This window comes from Pundamilia nyererei, unplaced genomic scaffold, assembly GCF_000239375.1.
Source record: "Pundamilia nyererei isolate P.nyererei 1_Seehausen unplaced genomic scaffold, PunNye1.0 scaffold00374, whole genome shotgun sequence".
Taxonomy (NCBI): domain Eukaryota; kingdom Metazoa; phylum Chordata; class Actinopteri; order Cichliformes; family Cichlidae; genus Pundamilia; species Pundamilia nyererei.
Genome location: NW_005187775.1, coordinates 256279 through 278584, shown reverse-complemented (window position 1 = coordinate 278584; position 22306 = coordinate 256279). Strand labels below are relative to the sequence as shown.

General features: G+C 44.8%; 1 protein-coding gene across 1 annotated transcript in view; it reads right to left on the bottom strand.

Moving 5' to 3' along the window:
- macf1a (microtubule actin crosslinking factor 1a) overlaps positions 1-22306 on the bottom strand; it is a 229969-nt gene that overhangs the window by 25259 nt on the left and 182404 nt on the right. Inside the window, exons 66-70 of the mRNA XM_013915833.1 lie at positions 5209-5370; positions 4059-4229; positions 2540-2706; positions 1163-1322; positions 412-738 (exon numbers count right to left, since the gene is read on the bottom strand). Of these exons, the coding sequence (XP_013771287.1) occupies positions 412-738; positions 1163-1322; positions 2540-2706; positions 4059-4229; positions 5209-5370 (987 nt within the window). The remainder of the gene's footprint in view (positions 1-411; positions 739-1162; positions 1323-2539; positions 2707-4058; positions 4230-5208; positions 5371-22306) is intronic.

The following is a 22306-nucleotide window of genomic DNA, read 5'->3' as shown; positions in this document are numbered from 1 at the left end:
GGGCAGCGAGTAAGATGCAACGTGGCTTAAAGGGAGAGGAGTGGATATGAGGTCTTTTATAGCGGATGAACTGAGGGGCTACACCAGGGCTCAGTACGGGATAAATAAAGATTATTTTAAACTGTCAATTACACAAAGCTACTCTGGCAGAGTCCAATAATAAACATGTGGAGCTGGAAGCATAAACATAATAGGTCCACTTTAAATATTCATATTTTTTTATAGTATAAATTGTTGTGATTTTGGAAAATGTGTAACTGAAAGTGTTTAACGCCCATGACACAAACTGTTATCTTACTGAAGGGATCTTATATTTGTGCAGCTCTCTCAGAGACAGAGTTACTAAGTTCTTGAGTTTTGAGGAGATGAAGCGCTTCTAGTGACACTCAGCGTGTGTTCATCAAGTCGTACCAGAGTGTGTTTGTGCTGCTCGGCCAGCACCTGGGGCCGATAGCTCTGTACAGAGACCTGAGCCAGTCTCTGAGCCACCTCCGCCAGCCAGTTCAGCACCTCTACCTCGTCCTCCCCAAACAGCTGAGCGTTGGCCAGTGCCTGCTCCAGCAGGCCCGCCCGCCTGGAGCACCAATCAGCAAGCTCTGAGTGACCAGACCTCACCGATCCCACACGTTCGCTTAACCAATCGCGATCAGCCGCGCAGCTGAGCGGGCTCAGCGATTGGCTCAGCGACTCGAGGTGGTCAACCTCGGCTTCCCGGGAAGACACGTCATCTTGGAGCGCCTGGGAAGTGAAGGTGTGCGTGTGTGTGTGTGTGTGTGTGCGAGAGAGAGAGTGTTTTTGAAGTGAAGGGAAGTGAACAAAGAAAAGAAAAACACAAAGAACATGGATAAAAACTTAAAATATGAGCATGCAGATGATAAAATCATAACCGACAAACATCAATGGATGACTGAATGACTTAAAGAGAAAAAACTTGACACCACTGAAATAAAAACCAAAAAAAGGAAACTCGTAGGAGGTCATGTTTTGATTGTAAATTAGTGCTTTGTGGTTCTAGGATGATTTTCATCAATGAAGATCGCCGACTCTGCTCGTCCGGATGGATGCGTCGTCTTTTCCCTCGACACACGGGGAATGAAAATCTATAAAATCTAAATGCAAGTCAGCGTCTTACCCTAATCGGGTCTCTGGGGGCAAACGGTACCTTGTGTTTGACGATCTGCTGGGTGATCTTTGCCGTCTGGGTTCCCATAGGCTCAGCAGAGCTTAGGCGTCTCTCCGTGGTGCTCAGCCATTCCCCGAGTGGCTCGAGGGCTTCGTGGAACTGAAGAGCCAAAACCTGCAGCTCCTCCAACTGCCTTTGTCTGAGAGACGAGAGGGGAGGAGGTGAGAAAAATCCATGATGAAGAGGAGGAGGAGCGGCAGGAGGAGAGAGGTCTCTTTATTGCTTTCACAGTTTGTTTTTTGTGTCACTGACAGATTGGGTCTTGGATGTTTGTCATAAAGTGGTTATATCTTTGTTTATTAAATGTTTCTCATAAATAATTCAGCTTAAAAGTATTTCATGAAAAGATAAAACAGATTACTGTAGCTAGACTGAGGCAGAGGGAGGATTTGCAAAGTGGTAAGAAAACACGACTTTTGTGCGCAGATAAGTGAGAGTCATTGCCAAGAAAAGCTTATCGCGTGTTTGTACAGAAAGCAACACTGTGTGTGTGTGTGTGTGTGTGTGTGTGTGTGTGTGTGTGTGTGTGTGTGTGTGTGTGTGTGTTCAAGAAAGACGCTGTAATAAACTCCAGAGACATGTCAGAGATTCTTCTATCATCCGCTACAGCTTGCAGCCGGGCATGAATGTGTAGTAACATTATACATTATGACTCCTCTACTTTTCACGAGCAGACACATCAGAGGTATCAAACCTCTTAGCTGTGCTTTGTGTGTTGTGTATTTATGTGTATCATTTCCCTGGTGAACAAAAGAACCTCTAAAATTACACCACAGGAACCAAAAGTTATGATTCCAACATTTCTTCAGAGACAGAGGCGTTCGATGGAGCCACACAGATAACATGATGTTGAGGTAGACTTAAGTCACAACGTTACACGCAGCAAGGAACATCTTAACTCATAAATCATCTCTGCTGCGTTTTTCTTTAAAAAAGGATAAAGATTTAGACTTTAGCATTGACGACGCTGAAGGGGACTAAAAACAGAAAACACCATCAGAGCTTGGACCTGGGTTCTTCTCACAGAACCTGGTACAGTAGCTCTCAGGTATTTTGTAGGTGCAAAGCAAAGCAGACCCACATCTGCATGTTTTTATGTGGACTAATCAGAGCACTGTGTTGAAGATATGTGGACAACTCTCGAAAACGAGTATTAAACTAATGAAAACTGCTGCCAGTGTTTGTGCTTCTTGCATACTTTTCTGTTCAGCAAATCAGCGCTGGATTTAAGCGTATCGTCACCCAAATCAGGATACGCAGATCTGGCTTTTCAGAAGACCGCATGAGAGCGTCTTTCTGTCACCAGCAAAGACTGTAAATCCCACTTTGGGCCACCTTAGCTGTGAGGGGCTTTACCTGCCGCTGGCCTTGTCCAGCAGGTCAGACCATCTCTCTGCTAGACTCTGCAGCTGGGTCTGGATCTTCTCTCGGTCCTGAGAGTCTGCTGTGGCTGCAATCCTCTCTCCTTCAGCCTGGATCATGTCCACTGTCGGTCTGCGGTCATCTAACAATCTCTGGAGGAGCTGAAGGACAGGAACACACACTTAGTGAAGTTTGGAGTATGAACGAAATAACAGACCGCATTTCAACAGCAGTGGAGTCTGGAAATGGATCATAAAGTTAAGTAACACCTGATTAAAACAAAAACTGAACACAATAATGAAGTTGGCTTTTGAGCTTACGCATTAGAAGTCATCGGTTTATCTTCTCAATAACACTACCTAATTAAATTTGATAGTAATTACATTTCTGTCAACACGCTCTCATTTTCAAATCAGAACGTGAAAGCTAATCCGTCCATGTTTGTCAAAGGGCGGCGTGACTAAAATCAGAAAATATGCCTCAACAAAGCATGCAAGTCTGTGCTAATGTGTCTGAGGCGTGAAAGGAGTGAAGGGAATCAGAGAAAGTCTCCTTTTTTAATAAAATCAATTTGTCTGATAGAAAAGATATCGGCCAACCTGCACCATCTAAACTGTTAAACATTAACAAAGGCTGTTGTCACCTTTGATCGGACTGTTTGCACATTAAGAAACGACGTCTCTCATTGTTACTTCCTTCCTGCTTAGATATCAGCCCCACTCTCCCTGCTTTGAACCTCTGCTGACAGCTCGGCTTCAGAACGTACCCCCCCTGCAGGTGACGTGACTCTCCGTCACGGAGGTAAACACATGTGATTGATCGCTGGCTGAGACTACGGCCCCATATGTACACAAACACAGGAAATGTATGTAGGATAAACAAGGGAAGGAGTCTGACTGTGTCTCTGAAAACAATACAACTCCACCATGTGTGCACATATGTGTGTGTGTGTTTTTATGCCAGTCTCGCTGGCAGACGGTCAGCTGGGGCCGTTTGGATGCCAGTCAGACGGACCATTGACCGAGTGTACATGTGTTTGTGTGCATGCGCTCGTCATTCAAATAACTTTTTGAGGTTGTTTGAGGATGAAGGACACTGAGGACATCTGAATAGCATAAATAATGCTGCTTTAAATCTGTGAAATTTAAAATCAGAGCAGACGCGGAATGAAAGCCTCACTTATGACCTAAAGCAGGGGTGCCCAATCCCGGTCCTCGAGAGCTACCGTCCTGCAGCTTTTAGATGCATCCCTTCTCCAACACAGCTGAATCAAATGGTTTGATCTCTACAGCATGCCATCATGTTTGGCAAAGGCCTGATAACAAGCCATTCATTTGATTCAGGTGTGTGGGAACAAGGATGCATCTAAAAGCTGCAGGACGGTAGCTCTTGAGGACCGGGATTGGGCACCCTTGACCTAAAGCAACTCACTGATGCTGCTGCGTGTTGTGCTGCTTTACTTTACACTGAAACTGTTCGTCACGTTTGCCCTCCTCTCTCATCCCTCTCGTACCTTTTGCTCTTGGATCTGGGCCTTGACCACGCGGTACTCGGCCGATGGAGGCTTCTGATTCGCTACCAGCTCCTCTGTGTCGCTCAGCCAGCTGAGCAACGGCTCCAGAGCATCCTGGAATTTCCCACAATGCAGCAGGGCCTCCTGCAGCTGGGCGATCCGCTCTGCCACCTGAGGACAGCAGAGATGATTGTGAACAGGGAAACAAAAGTGATTCGTAGGTTTCATAGAGTCAAGAGGTTATATCTTGGGATAAAGAAAGAGCCAATAAGCTCCAAAGGAAGACAATCCCTAAAGACTTTCATGTACTTATGCAGAATTAAAGAGAAGAAATAGTCATGTTAACAGCTTGGCACTTAACTAACAGATTTAAAGAATAGTGAGGCTTATGACGAGTTTGCTTAATACAGACTCGTCCACTTGTCAGGTGGATTCTGAGTAAACTGCTAGCTGGTACCCTTCAACTCAGATATCTGGAGCCATGAACTGGACTGCACGTTTGTTTCTTGGTGCCTTTTGGAGCATTTTGAATCAAATTCACTCTAAAAACAGTTTTCACTGCTGTGTGGTTATTTATAGAAACACACAGTGCATGAAGTGAGAAATTATTTTAACATCTTTGTCACCAGTTTGCACAGAATGTGGAGGCAGCTTTCTAACAAAGCTTCATTCACTTCACCCTCTCAGCAAACTATGATAACACCTGGCTCCAAAAAATCCCCAAACAGCGCTGATAAAAATGCTAAACTTAAGAAATCAAAAGAAAATCTGTGACTGTGTACATCCACCTTTTACATCTACAGGTAAATATATATAGAGAAGTATAACAACAAGCTGCCACTGCAGCTACAGTAAAAGGCTCAAAATGTGATTTAAAAAAGGACAACGTTATAACTCTTAATTTTCTTAGTCTTTGATGTGATGCAGAAGACAGTGAAAATTAAACATCTTTGCTGAGATAATGAAACACACACAGGAGTCGAGACCAGTACAGATGCACCAGTGAGCTTTAAGTATTTGGTTTTACCTTTAAATCATCTCCAAGGCTGAGTGGTTACAGTGATTACGCTGCTGATTTTGGCCTATTATCTGTTTTCCCTGCCTGATCCTGATGGTTTAGACCATCACTGGATCTTTTCTAGAGCCGTACCCGCTTGTTGAGTGAGTTCCATTGGAGGTTGGTGGTCTCCAGGTCGTGCTCCAGCGCCTGGGTGTCGGTGTGTTTGGCGGCGCTCTGGATGAGACCCTGACCCACTGCGTTGACGTGCTGCAGCTTTGGCTGAATGCTGTCTACCTGCTCCCTCTCCACAGCCTGAGAGGAGAAGGAAGAGAAAGAAAGGGGTTTGTCACTGACTGTTTGACTGACTTACTCCATCCATGAATTATTAAAAAAAGAAAAGAAAAAATGCAGAAGGAAAGAAAGAGTTTCAACTGTTTATTTAAACACACAGTTCAGCAGCAGTCTGCAGCCAAAAATACACCACATACTCAATCTGCACGACAACAATTGGAAGTGAACCGTCCCACTTTATGTGCCTACATATAGAAGTGGATATACTGGATAGAGAGGAGTGGGAGACAGGAAGGGAACTGGAAAAACGAGGGTGGAGGGAGGAGGAGAAAAAAAAAGGGGGGGTTGGGGGGGGATTACGAGGATTAGAGGTTTAGACGAGTAACAGGATGGCTGGAAAAGGCTGAGTTGACAACACACACACAAAGTGTACCGTATGGGTGCACACAGCCCTCACTCGCTCACACCCCCAAATCCACACACAAACAGGCAGGCAGACCTACACCAACACACGTTTATAAAACATACACACACAACTTTGCCTGTCTGGCCACATTAATCACGCATGCACGTCACAGTGGAGGGCTGGAGCCATCTTGTGATGACAATAGAAGCAGCCATCCGACGCTAAAGACAACCAGACTTGACTTCCCAGGCCGAAAAAGACTGAGCGATAGCCAATAAGTCAGTCTCCCTCTCTCAGAGTAAAACTGTGTCACGGCTGTAAGCAAACACATTCTGCAGCGGTGACGGGTCCCGTTTGGCTCACCGATGGAAAACTGCAAAGCTCTCCAGCAGCTAAGGTGTCAGTAGTAAACTGAGCGGTATTAATCTGCAAGTTATTTATCTCGAACTTGGGAAAAATAAAATATATTAGATTTTTGAAACCGTATATTGACAATCTAATATTATTACTCGTCCCGTGGTAACTGTGATGGGCGTTTTTCATATCCTACATTTCTTTCAAAGGCCCCACAAAAACATCACATGACAAACCTGTGTGACTTCTTGACTATAATTTCCGCATTTCAGAATCTGGAGTTCTTCCCAGACCTATAAATTCTTGTTCCTGTTTGGTTTATTAATGCTGTTTTTCTAGAGGGGTAAACAGTTTTCGCTGCAGACTTACTGTGAAGAAAAATAGCCCCAAACCACGACCTAATGCAATAAAATGTCAGGACAAAAAGAATGACATTCTGCTAAATTCCAGTAAACCATCCTGTTATATCCAACAATTTGCCAAATCCGCAAGACAAGGTTGAAAATTTCACAGTATTCCACCAACTTTCTGACCAGTGGGAACGCTGCAAACCACCACAAAGGAAATCTTCTTGGCTGCCTCTGGGATGAAATCCCATCAAATGGGAATCCATGACAGTAATGCCGGGCTGAGGGGCGGGGAGGAGGGGGCTGTCGTGAAAACATTTGAGAAGTCCTGACATTTAGAATCGGTCCAAAAAGGGAGAATTAGGTCTGGTGGTGGTGGTTTGTGATGCTACTGCAGCCAAACCCCAATGGCCACACAAAGAGACACACACACACACAATAACCAGATGTGCACATCCAGGCCACACATACACAAGACTGTGGTAAATCCAATGCCTGAGGGAAAATAGCTGGTGTTAAACACTGAGGAGAGGGGGGCTCACTTAAAGCGAGTGAGAGGACAAAATGGGAAAATAAAGGTTTGGGTTTCAGGGAAATGCCACCACAGATTGGGAGCATTCACAGCTGAAAGTGTTACCAAAGTAATAATGTAATACTGTGTTAGATAAATGGGTCATTATTTTCACTATGAAATGTTAGATATGTTGTGTTTTTGTAAAATTGTAAGATGCAAAACAATCCTGCATTCATCGATTTAAAGTCAGGTGACAGTGAACAGGTGGAAAACTGAACTTTCCACAGATTTCTGTTCAAAGTTTTTCTATTAGATTCACTAAGAATAATCAAAGGTTATCTTCAGATATCCGCATTCTGCTAAGTAATGTTTTTTTAACGTGATAAAATGTGGAACTAAAGAGTGAATTTCCTTCAGGCTTTTAAATTTATGATGAAAAATAAATCTCGAGAAGAAGAATTACCATTCAGGACATGATTTGTTGAAGTCTAAAGCTTTGAAATCCTTACACCCGGATTTATGATGTGCTGGAGACGTTTACAGACTCGCTGTTGTAGCTGGACTGGAAGTTGTTGAGCTGCAGTTGGTCATAATCAAAGGCTTTACAGGTTTCTGCTCATCTGGTTTATATATGGCATCAAACTACAAGTCGTCCATGCCAGCACGCACGTGTGCGTTTGTGCGTGTACTTCCATATCTGTGTGTTTATAGGATTCTTTTTTTGTGCAGAAGTGCTAATCAGTGTGTGTAATTATGTGTGTGTGTACACGAAATGACTAAGTGTTCTACAGGTATTAGTCGCTGTGCATGATTAAATATGAATGAGCCGTTTGTGTGTGTGTGTATTCCCGTCCAGTTTGGACACAGCTGTGTTGTGGTGATGGGCGTCATAGCTGCTTGGAACAGGAAGTCTGTCGGCCAGAACAACAATGACTTTAACCATGACCCGCTCCACCCTTCGCCTTATCCTGACGTGTGTGTGTGTGAGATAGAGGAGAGCAGAAAAGGAAAAAACAGGGAAAGTCCGCCCATTCATCACCTACACACACGCACGCATGCACAGAGATGTATATAAAAACGTTATAGGTTGTGTGCGCTTGCATTTCTGTCTGCTCTCCCTCCTTTTTCTTTCTTTTCTTTCTGCCTCTACTTCAGCCGCCCTGCTCGCTCTCTTTCTCGCCAGCTCTGAGTAGCTGAATCTACTAAACCAGAGCTCTGGAAAATGTCCCACATACTTGTCATTCTTCTCTACCTCAGCCAGCAATGCAGCAAAAAAATAAGAATTAAAAATGCACCCAAACTCTCCGACTGATCTTACTTAGCTTTACTGCCATACTCAACCTTTCTCCTCACGTCATGTCATCATTCATCTTTCTACCTCCTCTCATCTTCCTCTCGTTCTCCCCGCCATAGCCGCCTCCTCCTCCCGTCTCCCATACTTCCCCTTCTTCCTACTCAAACTCTCCATCTGGACTGCAAACCCACACTGGCTTTCTCACTTCAGCCGCAGTTCAGCGTGGACAGGCGATATAAAACACTGGGATGAAGGCGGATCTGAGTAAAGCTGGAGAAGGTTGTGAGGTGTTGATACAGGAGGCTAAATAAAGCTCCGTTTGCAGTATCTCAACAGTTTAAAGAGCTGGTGAAATGCTTAGAAATTTAGCAGCCAATTCCCAGATTTAAGTATTTGGCCTGTGCCTCAAAGGTTAACAGTTTGATAAGCGAATCTTTCAAAGAGGATAAATAAATAAAAGAAACTTGCCAAACATTAAATATTCACAAGTGAATAAGCAACAGAATCAAAGCTAAAAATACAAGATTTATAATTTATATATTAGAAATGTGACACCCAAAGACTCGCATCTGCTTCAACACAACCGAGTGGGAGCGGTGTGGTCACGTTCTGATTCAAACGAAAGCAGCTGACATCACTTTTTTCCTCCAAGGGAGCCACACCCAGTTAAAGAAAGCTCTCATGTAAAACAACTGTTCAAATTATTTGTCTGTATGTGCACCCCCCCACTGCTCGCAGCTGGAGTCTGATTGAAAAAACATGCTTTCAGGCCCTGAAGGAAACATCCATCATGAGATCACAGGCAGATACTGTCACTTAGTGATTAGTAGATTAATGAAATCATGATTTTAATGACTCCCAATGACTATGAAAATGAGAAAATAGAAAAAAATGCTTATGTGCTCAATCTGTCTTGTGTCATTAATCCCTTTCAGCCCTTTCCCCCCCTAAAAGCCCAAACTCACTCACCGTGGAGATGAAGGAAAGAGAGCCTTTGTTCAACAATAGTCACCTAGAGGTTAGCAAAAGCTTTAACATGGTTTCCAAAGGAGAATCCATGTTGGAAAAGGATTATTAATGATCGCCTGCTTGCCAGCACCTGTTGATTTTTCTGCACAAAAACATTCCCTACTCTGGGCATGCCTCCTGACCAAAACACCACAAAACAAAAACCCACAACTTTAACACATCCACTGGTTTAACTGGGCTGAAATTTATGTTGTTGCTGAAGTGAGCAGTCAAGTTAAACGACTATGATCTCAGTTCTGACCAAGAATAATGGCGAGCACAGTGAACATGTGACTGTGGCGCTGATGTTTAACAACACGGATGCAGAAAGAACTCGCGATCCCAGCAGGAATATTCTCACTGGATCTCGAACTGGAATTTCGCATCACGGTAGCTGCACGGCGCATCGATCGCACACACGGCTCAGATTTGGAGCTGTGCGATGGCATATGTCCAGAACATCAATTTCAGATCGCGGACATGCTGGCTGTTAACACACAGAGACGCAGCAGCTTTCCTTTAACTGTTACCATTACGGTTACAAACATGCACGAAAGAAAAAAAAATAAGAAAAAGGAAATTAATAACACACAGCACTTGCATCTAAAAAGATCTGGGCTCTGCAGGATGTTGCTCAGCTTTTCCGACTTGTTATCGAGGCTTTAAAGTTGCTCTCTGAACTGCGTCCTCTCCTTTCATCTGCCTTTCCCTTCATAACCGATTTCTGTTACTATGAAACTTTGTGAGTGCTGGTGGTCAAATCACAAACATCTTCTTTAAGAGTGTCTGTGAAGCTACAACTGCTTGAAACTTGAGAGAAGGTGAGATGAACCTGCTGTGCGATGAAGAAGCGTACATGAGCAATAAAGAGAAAACCAACAGGAGAAAATGAGCACACACTGAACTGGTCCTGACAGCACTGCCCAGACTTGCTTTTCTTTAACCCCCATCCTTCCTCCTCCTCCTCCTCCTCTCTCGCCCTTTCCCCTTCTCTTCCTGCCTCAGCTCTCGTCTCTCCTTCTCTTCCTGTCTTCCAGCCCTTATCCTTCCTCACTTGCTCTTTTCTCTCCTTTCTAATGGAACAAGAAAAGAGGAGAAAGGAGGAAGGGGAAGAAATCTGTTTCCCCACTAAACCGCAAAGTGAAAATGGTATTGTCGGTGAGGTTTTCCTTTAATCCACGGTCTAAATAAATCTGACACAGGGATGAAGGGAGCTAATAGGTTCATAAATCCCATTTGAAACCAGCCAACCTGTATTTGAACACCAACAAACAGATACAAATCTCATGCAAATGTGGACTGCATTCAAAACACACTGTCCCAAAACCTCGCCCCACTCCTTTTCTTCCCCTGCACTGTCCAACCAGCAGTTTTTTTTCAGGGGGGGGAAGGGATTTTTAAACATTTACTTCATTCACAGGATTAATCATCTTCTGCATATTTGTGGGATTTTTTTGTGCTAAATCACTCCCTGAGAGACGAAGAAATGGAGGAATTCTGAATTATTTCCATCTTTTTTTCCCCTCTCTGGTGTTTCTCTTGAAAAATCTCCCTGGATTTTAGTGCTCTGTGTTTTTAAGAGTTTGTCTTCTCGTTGATATCACAGAAAGAAAGAAAGAGAGAGAGGTGGGAGTGACACAGCATGAGGCAAAGGGGGAGGTAAAATATGTAAAAATCACTAAAAACACTGCAAACATTTGATGTACTATTGATGTATTTTAAACACAACTACCTTCAGTTCTAGTGGGAGATCAATGTCTCCCTGCTTTTGCTTTAATGCTCCACATCCCCCCTCCCTCTCTTCTCCGTCTTTTGCAGGTTTATCCCAGAGGCGGATGTTCACAACCGGAATTATCACATCAATTGAAACACAAATGTATGAGCTGCAGACCTTAATCCACCTGGCTCGATCTACCCCTGCTCGTCTGTCTCTCTGCTTTTTCATCTGCCTCTTCAGCCCGTTTGTTTCCACCGTTTCATCTTGTACTTGTTCTGATTTCAGCAACAGCTGAAAGCTACAGCAAATCTTTTTAAGACCCATTTATTAACGCCACACCGAACCTTTCAGAAGTCATTTCAAAAGAAATATTAAGGCGTTAAGCTGACAAAAGATGTCTTTCCTTCTAGCGGAACATAATTTATATGCAATGTGTAAAAACGTGCAGGATATAAAAAATATAATAATAATTCTAAAATGTTACAAATGTTTCAGATTTTGTTTTGACTGATCTGTACGGACTGAGAGAAGTTTGTCGCAACAAAGGGAAAAACCTCTTATGACTACAAACCAGCAAACTTTAGAACTGAAGAACGAAACCCAGCAAGCGCTACAAGCTGCAGTTCCTCCAATGGCCACTGGAGGCCGACTCAAAAGCGGAGTTAACGCTTATGCACTAGTTAAAGACTTCATTTTTGGCCTCTAAAGCCAGTTTCCATTTCACAGCAACTATATGGCAGATGTCTGGATTTTTATTTTATTTTATGTTTTTAAAAGCTTTCTAGTCTAAATTTTATTAAGGCTTGAATTTAGGGCTGTAATATTTGTGTTTTTTGGAGCATTTTTAATGCATTTACCTCCCAAATAATGTGTCCTGTTGTGTGTTTTTACTAGTGCTAACAAAAAACTCAAGCACAGACACGTAGCTGTGTCTGTGCAAAACGAGTTATAGTTTATTGGTGCAGCTTGCTCATAAAGCTTGGTCATAAACAAGTTGCTGTTAGCCTGGGTCAACACGTTCTTGCCACGTCTAAATACATTTTTATCCCAGGCCAGAATAAATATTTAGGCCCTCCTCAGATTTTTGCACTACATCTTGAAACAGTCTTCAGCGTGCAACAACAACAACAAGCGATGGCACTGTTGGGAGGGATGATCTGGATCTTGTTCCGTTTCAACATCAAAAGCACCACAACTAAATAAAATGATTCAGAGCATCAGATTTTATAGGAGCCAACAGAGACGAGTAGCTACACTCCTGAGGGAAGAGATCAACCCTAATCTCAGTGTCATTCACAGCATTATACAAGGTTGGATGCGGTCATCCGTGACGCTGTAAAACATCACAGAGCTGAGTCATTTTCACATATTTATTGACTCTTAAAAGTCTCCTGTTGTTCTCAGTAATCACCCCCCCCCCCAACCTTTTTGTTCACAAATTCCATTCTGCTCATGAAGCTTAACTTGAGGCTTCAACATGAGAGTCTATCAACCAATGAGCGATGTCATTCATCCATCTTTTACATCCACTCCGTAGCGACTACCTCTGATGTGAGCCTTTAATCATTTAAGACCCTTTTAAGAACTTCAAACCTGTGTCTGCAGAGAGCACCCAAAGACAACAAAATGTTAACCATGAAACAAACTCTTTCAGAACTGTCACTCAGTGCATAAGCTGCCATCGTTCAGCCTGTCTGTACTGTATGTTCCCTCGCTCCAGTTCATCAAACAGCATGCAAAGCTCGTCCATCTGTCTGTCTGTCTGTTTGCGGGACACGCATACACACACTGTGCTTTAAAATGAGCTCCATGCTAATCCAAAGACCTTCTGCTTGTGTCTGCCTGCCAGCGTGGCTCTCTTATCTTTGTACTAAGGCCTCGTGTACCACTAAAAGGTGCTTCCCTGTGAAAACAAAAGCTTCCTCCACCCTACCTCCCCTGTCGCCTGTGTTTTTGTGCCTGCTCCTTTGTCTTAATAAACTCTGTCAGTTCATCTGATGGTATCTGTCCTCCCCATGGTTGTCACATCATCCCTTTTCAATTAATTTCTATCAGCAACTGAACATGAAAATTGCCTGGTATTTGTTTAAGTGTACGCACTGGTTTTAAACGAGAGCAGAATATTGAAGTGGGAGGGAAGAAATAAAGAAAGAAGAACAAAGAGCACGAAAAAAAAAAGACGTGAAAAAGACGAGTTTAACGAAGAGGAAAAAAGTAAAAAGCAGAAGCAGAGGTGGACGTACCGAGAGGCAAACAAGACAAAGACTTTAGAGGTCAAAAACAAGCAACAAAGTCCAGCCCACAGTTTGAGTGTTAGTCCTGACACATCCTTATCTGATATCCAAGTTTATACTCCCCGGACAACTTCACACACTGTTTGTGCAACCATGCTGGCAGAGGCAGGTCCACTCACAGAAAGCCGCCGTATTTACCTCTCACCTCTTTATCTCAGCGACAAAAGCATCCAAGCATGCAACAGTCAGTTGAGAAGAGGAAGTGTGAGTCTGAATACAAAACACACAAGCATGCATTGAAAAGAACCTCTTTGGTCACCTTTCAGGAACGTGAACAGAACCCTAGAGTCAAATTTCCCGATTGCTGTCCACTAGTCATTACTGTGAAACAATAAACAGCACAGTGTTTCCATGGCAGCGCAGTGTTACTAATATGCATACTGAGGTTCAGGATCAGTGCAGTGATCTTTAAATTATTTTCTCAGAAAAAAACCCTGCTAAAGTAAATTCTAGTCATCTCCTTCATGAATGAAAGTTTTAATTGGAGCTCTTTGTATATCTAAGTTGCAGACCTGCAAAAGGTCTCATACAGATTTAACAGCCTTCAAATTCTACACTACATAAATATTTAAAAGGTAAGTATAGCCAGGATGTTGGCTTGACGAGTGGCAATCCTAGTTTTACCATTTTTAGTCTTAAAAACATCATCCAGAGCCTTTTCTTTCCTCCTCTGCAACAGGCCTGGTGTCATTTCAGGTCACCTGGAGCTCAGCGCTCTGTCCTGCTGCAATTCTCCTGTTTTACATCTGAGGAGGGAGCGAACATGACATCTGATTGCATTAAACTGAGGCCAGAGCAGCTGTAACTGCAGGGAGAACAAACAAACGAGGACTGATAACACAGAAATCAGTTACACACCCAACCACACACTCACCAATACACGGCGTAATGTACTCTTAAACCCACACAGGGTACAATAATTCGGCCGTTACCCAAGAGCAGCCAACGTTTACCTGGATAAAAAATATAATGTAATAAAACACGACCAGGAGCCTGCGTCGTCAGCGTGGCAGCAGGTGCATCAGCGACCACTCAAACCGCACATTGCTCATACATAATGTACGCGATGAGAAGTAATTACCTTTTTTGCCTTACCTTAAACCGCTAGGGTCATCGTGTTAGAAAAATTTCCCAAAACAAGACGACATTTTTGTTTTATAAGCAATACACTCACACACAGACATTACAAACAGCTCGCCTCTCTTCATGTATGCAAACATCTCAAAGGAGATATGATAGATTTGCTAATATCTTTAATCTCTGAAACCAGCTTTACCCTGTTCGAGCAGCTACGGTTCATTATCAGAACTGCAGCACATTTTAAAAACACGTGAGGAGCAAAAATAAATAAATAAATTCTGAGTCAAGAAGCAAATCTAAGCCAGACGCTGACACCTAGAAAGCAGGACAAGCTGTCAAACGTGCCATCACGATGACATAAACCCATATAAATACACACCTCCGAGATAGAAGACCCGACGCAGACAAAACAAGTCGAATACTGAATGCAGATAAAGATGAGCGCGCTACAGTCACTGACAGGCCTCTGCTGCGAGTTTCACGTCAGGCTAATTTTGCTGCATTTATAAAAAATTCATATCGGTAACTTGCCTGTGCTCCAACTCTGATCACAAACTCAGAAATCAAATCAATCCAAACAGAAAAGTCACCCAAAGGTCTCACTTGGTATACAAACACAGCCTCATAAAACACCTCAAGCACCTTTCTCACAAATAATTCAAACAACGGGGAAAACTTTGGCCTGTGTTACTCGGGAACACACACATACACAGACACACACAGCTGGGATACGAGCAGCTGCCCTGACTCTGTATGGGAAACAGACGTTCGGTACTCTATATACAGACAGCATAAACACAACAGCAGCACGGCCTCGGGGGAAGCTGTTTTCAACTCTGCATTCGCGATCAGCTCTGCAAGTAACCTGCAGGCCTTGACCATCTCGCAAATAAAAAGGTGATCAATCAAATGCATGCGAGTGCGGATCCCAACCCAAACACACACATATTATAGGTATAAACAGAGTAGCCCTGAGGCTAGTTTCCCATGAGCAGCACAACCCCCGCCCCGCTTAGCATCATATTGCAATAATTTAAATCCCTACTACTGAAACACAACTAGCTAATTATGGCGTCTACATAACTTCTCCACCACTCCCTCCCTCCACATACATTTTCCATGCCATGTCTACATCAGTTATTCTCAACACTCGGCTACCTGACCCAATTCTTTTTCCACGCTGTGCCTCTGTGTGCTCACATGTCCACATCTAATGGATCATTGCTAAAAACACATTTTTGATCTTCTGCTGGCAAACTTTTTTTATTAGGGTAAATTTTGATACCAGTAAACCAGGAGTTTAATTTAATGCTTTCTCTTTGTCAGCATGGCATTTATAGACACTGGTCTGTTCCAAATCAATCGGTTTTAGTGCATTTACGCAATCCCAGATATCTAAATGGCACAATTAAACGACACAGCAGCACAATGTGTTATTGTAAATGGGTCATCTCCGAGCACAATGCGAGTTTATGTACTCTAGATTTACCCTGGGTCAACTCAGAGTATGAGTCCAAAACACTCAAAAAGAAAAAAAAAAAAAAATCAAACACCTTGATGGTCAAACTTTCAAAATAAAAGCATACCTCTGACTGTGTATCAGGGTTGAAACACGGTAATGCAGTCGAGTCGTTCTCTGATTCAGAACCACGTTCTATTTCTACACGGGGGTCTGCGGGTGAAGCTGTGGGGCGCTCGTCTTCCTGGGGCGCACAGGCTTGAGCTCGGTTCGTCTCCGTCTGTGCAAATAGACTCTGTAGCAGACCTGGCTCAAGTTGGTCCCAGGCCAGGTCTCTGCTCGTGAGAGGAGGAACGTCAAGAGCGGAGCCATCTGACTCCCAGTCACTGTCACCTGTCATAGAGCCCAGGACAAACTCCACCCCGTCCATCCCAGACTGGGTACCCTCAGAGTACGAGTCCAAGTCTTGCTCCTGAGTATCCTCACAGGCTGAGCCAACATCTGAAGGGCCGGGCTGGGGGCGTTCAGGTGCTGCCATGTAAACAAAGCTGTCAGGCGAAAGAAAGGATCCCTCTTCCTCCTCGGGGTCTTGGCAGCAGGGTGGTTTGGGGATAGGACTGGGAGGAATTGAGTCTTCAATTGGAGAAGGGGGATAGTCACTGGGGTACTGGGAAGGCGCAGACACAGCCAGGTAAACAAAACTATCTGATATTACAAAAGCTTCAGAGTCTTTAGAATCCAAACATGCGCCACAAGAGTCTGTGTTAGAAGGTGATTGAGGTGAAGAGGCAGGTGGTGCTGAGTGTGTATGCTCAGAGTCTGATCTGGGGGTGCTAGCAGTCATTTTGGGTGTGGCTTCTGGATCTGGGGCTAGTACAGATGTGTCCAGTACTGAAGCTACATCTGTGGGGACATTTAAGTTTTCAGTGTCTGATCCAAAAGATGTCCCCTCTGGGTCAAATATTATTGCCACAGAAGGCTTAAAGTCTGAGGGGACAGGAGCGTCATGACAGGAAGTTTGAACGTCAACATCCTGTATACATTCATCGTCGATTTCTTTTTCAGCCATGTGCGGAGGCTCAAGGGAGTGATCCATGAGAACTCCCTCGCTACTGTCCAAACTCGGCTCAGATTGGTCATACACATCCCACTCTGTTTCTAACTCCTCTTCCTCTTTCAATTTCCCTTCATCGTGCTCAATCTCTTCCTCCACATGTTCCACCTCCTCAGCATAAGGGTTGAGAGGGCTTTGAGATGGAGAGGAGGCTCTCTCTTTGTAATCCTCTCCGTCATGCTCTGATGACGCCCCGCTGTCCAGGTCTGTCTCAGTCTGTGCAGCTTTGTCTTGTTCACAGTCTGTCTGAGTGAGGTTACTGGTACCAGTTCTGTCTGGCTGGGATAAACGGCCCCCGCTGGAGTCTGTATCCAGCTGCTGACCAAGTGCAGAGTCTGTTGGGTAACTCATCTCCTCTTCCTCTACCTTACTCTCCACATTATAGTCAATGTCACAATCTTCATCTATGAAACCATGTTCTTTTTTGTGGTCTTGTGCTTTAATCAAGTCAAAGTTTATCATTTTTTCATTGTGCTCAGAGTGAATTATGTTCGAGTCTCGTGTGGTTTTATCTAAACCAGGATCAAGACCATCAGGCTCTGTAAAATTAAATGCATCTATAGGAAGAGTTCCTTCAAAATCTACACAGCCAGTCTTTGCTTCCACCTCTCTATCCTCTTCCTCCGAATAAGGAAGCGTGTATGGGTCGAGAGGCTCAGGGTCCACACTCATCTCCACTCCCTCCTCTCCTTCATCTTCTTGACATTGCCTCTCCAGCTCTAAAAAGAGGTCATCTGACTCTGCTCCCGAGCTGGGACAAGGTGAAGCACTGGGGACCCCAGGACCCCCAAATCCAGTAGGGGGAGTCAGCACAGGCCAATGTCCAGAAGAGCCCGTTAAATCCCATCCCTCTGATTCCAGTGTTTCCCTGTGCCATGCCTGTTCAATGATCTCCCTATTCTCTAATTTAAGAACAGCCTCCCACTCCCTTTCCTCTCGCTCAGCTCTCTCCTCCTCTGCTTTATCCCTTTCTTTTTTCCAGGCCTCCTCCTCCTCCTCAAGTATTCTTCTAACATTTCTCCGCTCCTCTTCTTCGAGCTCCTGAAGAATCCTGTGCTCATCCTCCTCAAATTTGAGTTCAGATGCTGTGCGTTCTCTGAGATCGCCACCCTGAGTACCCCATCCAAGCAGTCCCTCGTCACATCCCTCCTGACTGATACAGGGAGAGAGAGGCAGACCTCCATATATTAGCCCCTCTTCTTCCTTCAGGAAGGGAGATGGGGGGTCTAGAAGATAAAGTGACTCTTCATCTGTGTTATTATCCTCCCCAAGCAAGGGGGGTAAAGGAGGGAGTACAGGGAAGTTGTGTCTCAGGCCAACTTGAGTCCTTTTCCCTGTTGTTATGCTGCGGGGCCAGGTGCGGGCCTTGGTAGGGGGGCAGAAGACTGGTTTTGGTGGGATGAGAGGGGCATTGTCTCCCTGGTCCTGGTCCAAAAGAGGAGAATCCCTCTCTGAATCTGAAGTCTTGACCAACTCAAAATGCTCCTCTGGGATCTGTCTAACTCCAGCTTTAGAAGAGCTAGCAGTCCGTCTGTGCTCCTCTCGTTTTCGGTCTACCTGTCGAGACACACTGGGGCTGTGCTGTGGTGTATTTCCAGAAACCTGCAGTGCTCGAGTCTGACTAAGAGCAGGTAGCTGTTCTTTTGAAGGAGATGGCATTGCGTGGGCCTCCCTCTGTTGCTTCTGAAAAGCAGGATGAACCTGCTTTTGCCTGCTGAGAGGATGTTGAAGAGGAGGCAAAGGGCTGAGTGTGGGTGTCAGCGACGGTGAGGTGGGGACAGGAGGAGTGTGGGGCGCAGACGATAATGGAGAGGGTGTGTAAGGTGGCAAGGAAGGCATGGAGGACGTAGGGGTAGATGGAGGGAGGTGAGAAGGAACAGGTTGTAGAGGAGAGATGGGAATCCCTGCCCCAGACAAACGTTTCTCTGCCCCCTCAGCAGAGGACATCTCAAGTCTTTCTGCAAACTCAGGATAACTCGGGGGCATAAAGGCTTTCCAAGATCGCCGGTTTGGATTGTCTTTCTTATCGCTTCCCTGATGACGTCTCTTAGCCACTGCAGCCACCCCACCAACTGCTGATGATGATGGAGCAATAGGCAAGCCTGAACCTATGATACTAACAGGAGGTGACATAATCTGAGCATCACCAGTTAGCTTTAAGGCATCAAAGATCACCCTCTCATCCAGTTTCCTCACACCTCCGGCATTGTCTGCACTCCTGGAGACGAAAACACCACCTAAATCAGCTGCAATAGTGCCATTGCTGGATAGCGTGCTTCCCTCTCCTCTCACCTCCCCACCTGAACCCAACGTACTCCTGGAAGGTTGACACAGTTTGGTCCCTTGGTCAATCTGCTCATTGATGCGCATGGTATCATAAATTGATCGCTGGGGGACGTAACAGTCCTCTATGTACGCCTCGTCCTCATCACCTTTTCCAAGGCAGCGAGGGTTCTGCCTCAGACAGTCTGGACGGCTCAGGGGCTTCCCCATTGTGCTGAGAGTTAAGATGCAGGTATGGCACAACACTTAAAGAAATTAACCGAGAAAAAAGGTAAATTAAAAAGGAATCTTTGTGGGAAAAGATGTCCTGTTCCTTTAATTGTCCCTGGTGTAATGATCCACAGAAATAGACAGTCCATGTGGCTGCAATCCTTCACATTTGGAAAAACAAAAAGAAAATTAAATTTTCCATCCACAGCGTCATGTCGACTGCAGTCTTATGTTCTTTCTATGTCACTTCAACAGCTGAGCACTTCCTGTGTCTTTCTGAGATGCTGTGTGGCATCAGCGGGGGAGTGAGAGAGACAGCCCACCCCCTCGGCACCATATTAATCACCAGCTCTGTTTATTTCAAAGACTGTTAGGAATGAAAAAACGATAGAGGGATGAGCACAGGGAGGAAGGGAAAGAAACGGTCGTCATTTCCCCCTCTGAGTAGTCCAAGGTGAGGCAAGCACCATGCAGATAACATCCCTTTGTTTTGCTGTCTGAAAGGCAAAGCAATCCCCTCTCCTTCATATTCAAGTATAGGCACAACAACTCATTCCTCGACTCCGGTTAGACTCCCCTGCAAGCTTCTAGCCTCCTTCCTTCCTTCCTTTCTGGCCTCCTCTTTTCTCTGTGGCACAACAGGAAAAGGCTGAGAGCTTGGACAACTTCAGCAGCCTCTGAGAGGCAGGCATGGAAGTGTAAAAGTCTCCTTTTAAGGTGAGAAAACCCACTCTCAGTTATATAAAAGAAAGGCTGCGTGGGGTGCAAGGAACAGCAAAGTACTAACTCCGAGAACACGTTTCACTATTATCTTCTTATTTTCAAAAATATTTCTTGCAGGGAAAATATAGATAAAATCCAGGAAAGAAGAGAAAAAGTTTGTATCTTTTAAAGGATTTTTAAGGCAAAAAAAAAAAAATGGTGCAGAAGAAAATGCATGAAAATAGAAATTCCTTTACCAAGTCAATGCCACTTTGTGGTCCAGTCACTGTTCAGGCAGTCTTTTTCTGTCCTCCACTTTCATCACAAAGAGTCAGTGTTTATGCCTGCAGGAAAAACCCTGAATTTTTTCCAAAACGTCTCATCAGTATGATTATCACTCATTCAGTCTTTAGTGAAAGAAAATCCACTCCGTAATCCATACAACTATCCCGTATTTAATGAAAATGTATCCCGAACAAAGAGAAATCAGAAGAAATCCTCATCCATGCTTCAACTCCTTTCTTTTATCCTGCTGTCTTTCTCTCTTATCCTCGGATCATCTGCAGCTCCAGGGGAGAGCTGGTACCGTGGATCGAAAGCAGGCATGCTCCTGGAGGGGTGAGGCTGGAGTGAAAGAGGGCATCTGGGGGTAGAGAGGAGAAAGGAGGGGGGCTGGGGGTTGGATCCTGGACCAGCCAGGCAAGCAGGAAGGCAGGCGAGAAGGGCAGAGCGGTGAGTCGTGGGACTGTATCCAGAGGGCAAAGTCCCAGACAGCCCTCCCAGCTCCAGTCCGAGCTCTGCTTTGCAGGCAGGGTCTTCCCCCTCTCTACCAGCAGACAATCCCAGGATACGCTCCCTTCCCTTTCGCTCTCTCTCCGCAGCCTTCTTTCTCCTGTCTCGACTCCGTGGTGAGAATGAAACAAAGTGCCACGCAGTTCCTCCTCTCTGCCTTTGAAACGTGTGGGCTCCGCAAGCTTTCCTCTCCCTTTCCTTTCTCTCACAGCCTCTGTTCTCAGGCCACTACAGAGCTGAAATGGTTTGCAGCTGCTAAAAAAATCTCCCTCTTTTCCTCTCACTCTCGCTCTCTTGCTGCTCCCCCGCCTCACCTCACCCTCGCTCTCTCTCTCGCTGGCTGCCTCCCTCTCTACTCTCGCTGTTTGTGTTTGAATTCAGCTCCGTTTGTTCTGTTTCCTGCACTGGTTTTAAAACACAGGAAGTGCTCCAATCATGCTGGTTTCCTCTCCCTCAAAGAAAAAAAAAAAAAAAACCACACATGCGACAGAGGCAGAGAGAGAGGGAGAGAAAGAGAGAGAGAGAGGTGTTAGGGAGTTAAGTAGCGAGAGAAAAGGAGGCAGTGTGCTAAGAGGGAGCGTGGAGCCAGAGAGGGCTGTGCAGAAGAGGATTACCAAATAAAATTAGCAGATTAGATAAAGGGATGCTATTAAAACCGTTTTAAAATAAATAAAGGGGGAAAAAAGTATGAATTAAAAAAAAACGACTATATGATAACCCAGCTGAGAGTTTGCTTCATGCAGGCACTATAGTACAGTATCTCACTAATACTGTCTGGCTGCCACTGTAGCCAGATTTGGTACTGTGGGAGAGAGAAAAAAGAGAGAGAAGGGGGCTAGCGATGTGAGCAGGCTACATTCACGGCTGCATTCATCACAGCTTTGTAATCCACTCTTAATTCTCCGAAGGGTAAACCTCCTCCCTCCTCCTATGAGGACAAAAACACTGTCCACACAGAGGGAAATAATACAGAGTCAAAGAAAAAGAAAGAGAGGAGGGAGGAATGGAGGTAGGGAGAGGAGGGGGTGGGACTGTTAGCCGACGGCAGAGAATGAGGCTTATCAGCAATGAGCCGTCGCTCTCTTTTTTCTCTAAAGCAATAGTCCAGGCTGAAGGCAGACGAGGAAGTCCAGCCTGTTTTTATTCACTCTATTACTGCCCCTGTTGTCAAAGAGTTTTCCCACGTTTCAGTTGAGTCACAAGTTCTCTCGGTGTCCAGTCCAAGTGATGGTAGCAAGAAAAAAAGAGGGAAAAGAGCTGCTCGTGTAAAAAATAAATATGGAGAAGACACAGACACACAAAAGTCTGTGATATTCACAGGCTCCACTTGTGCATTCCCCGTCTGCGCCTTCACTGAAACCCAACACGGCAGAGGAGTGTGTG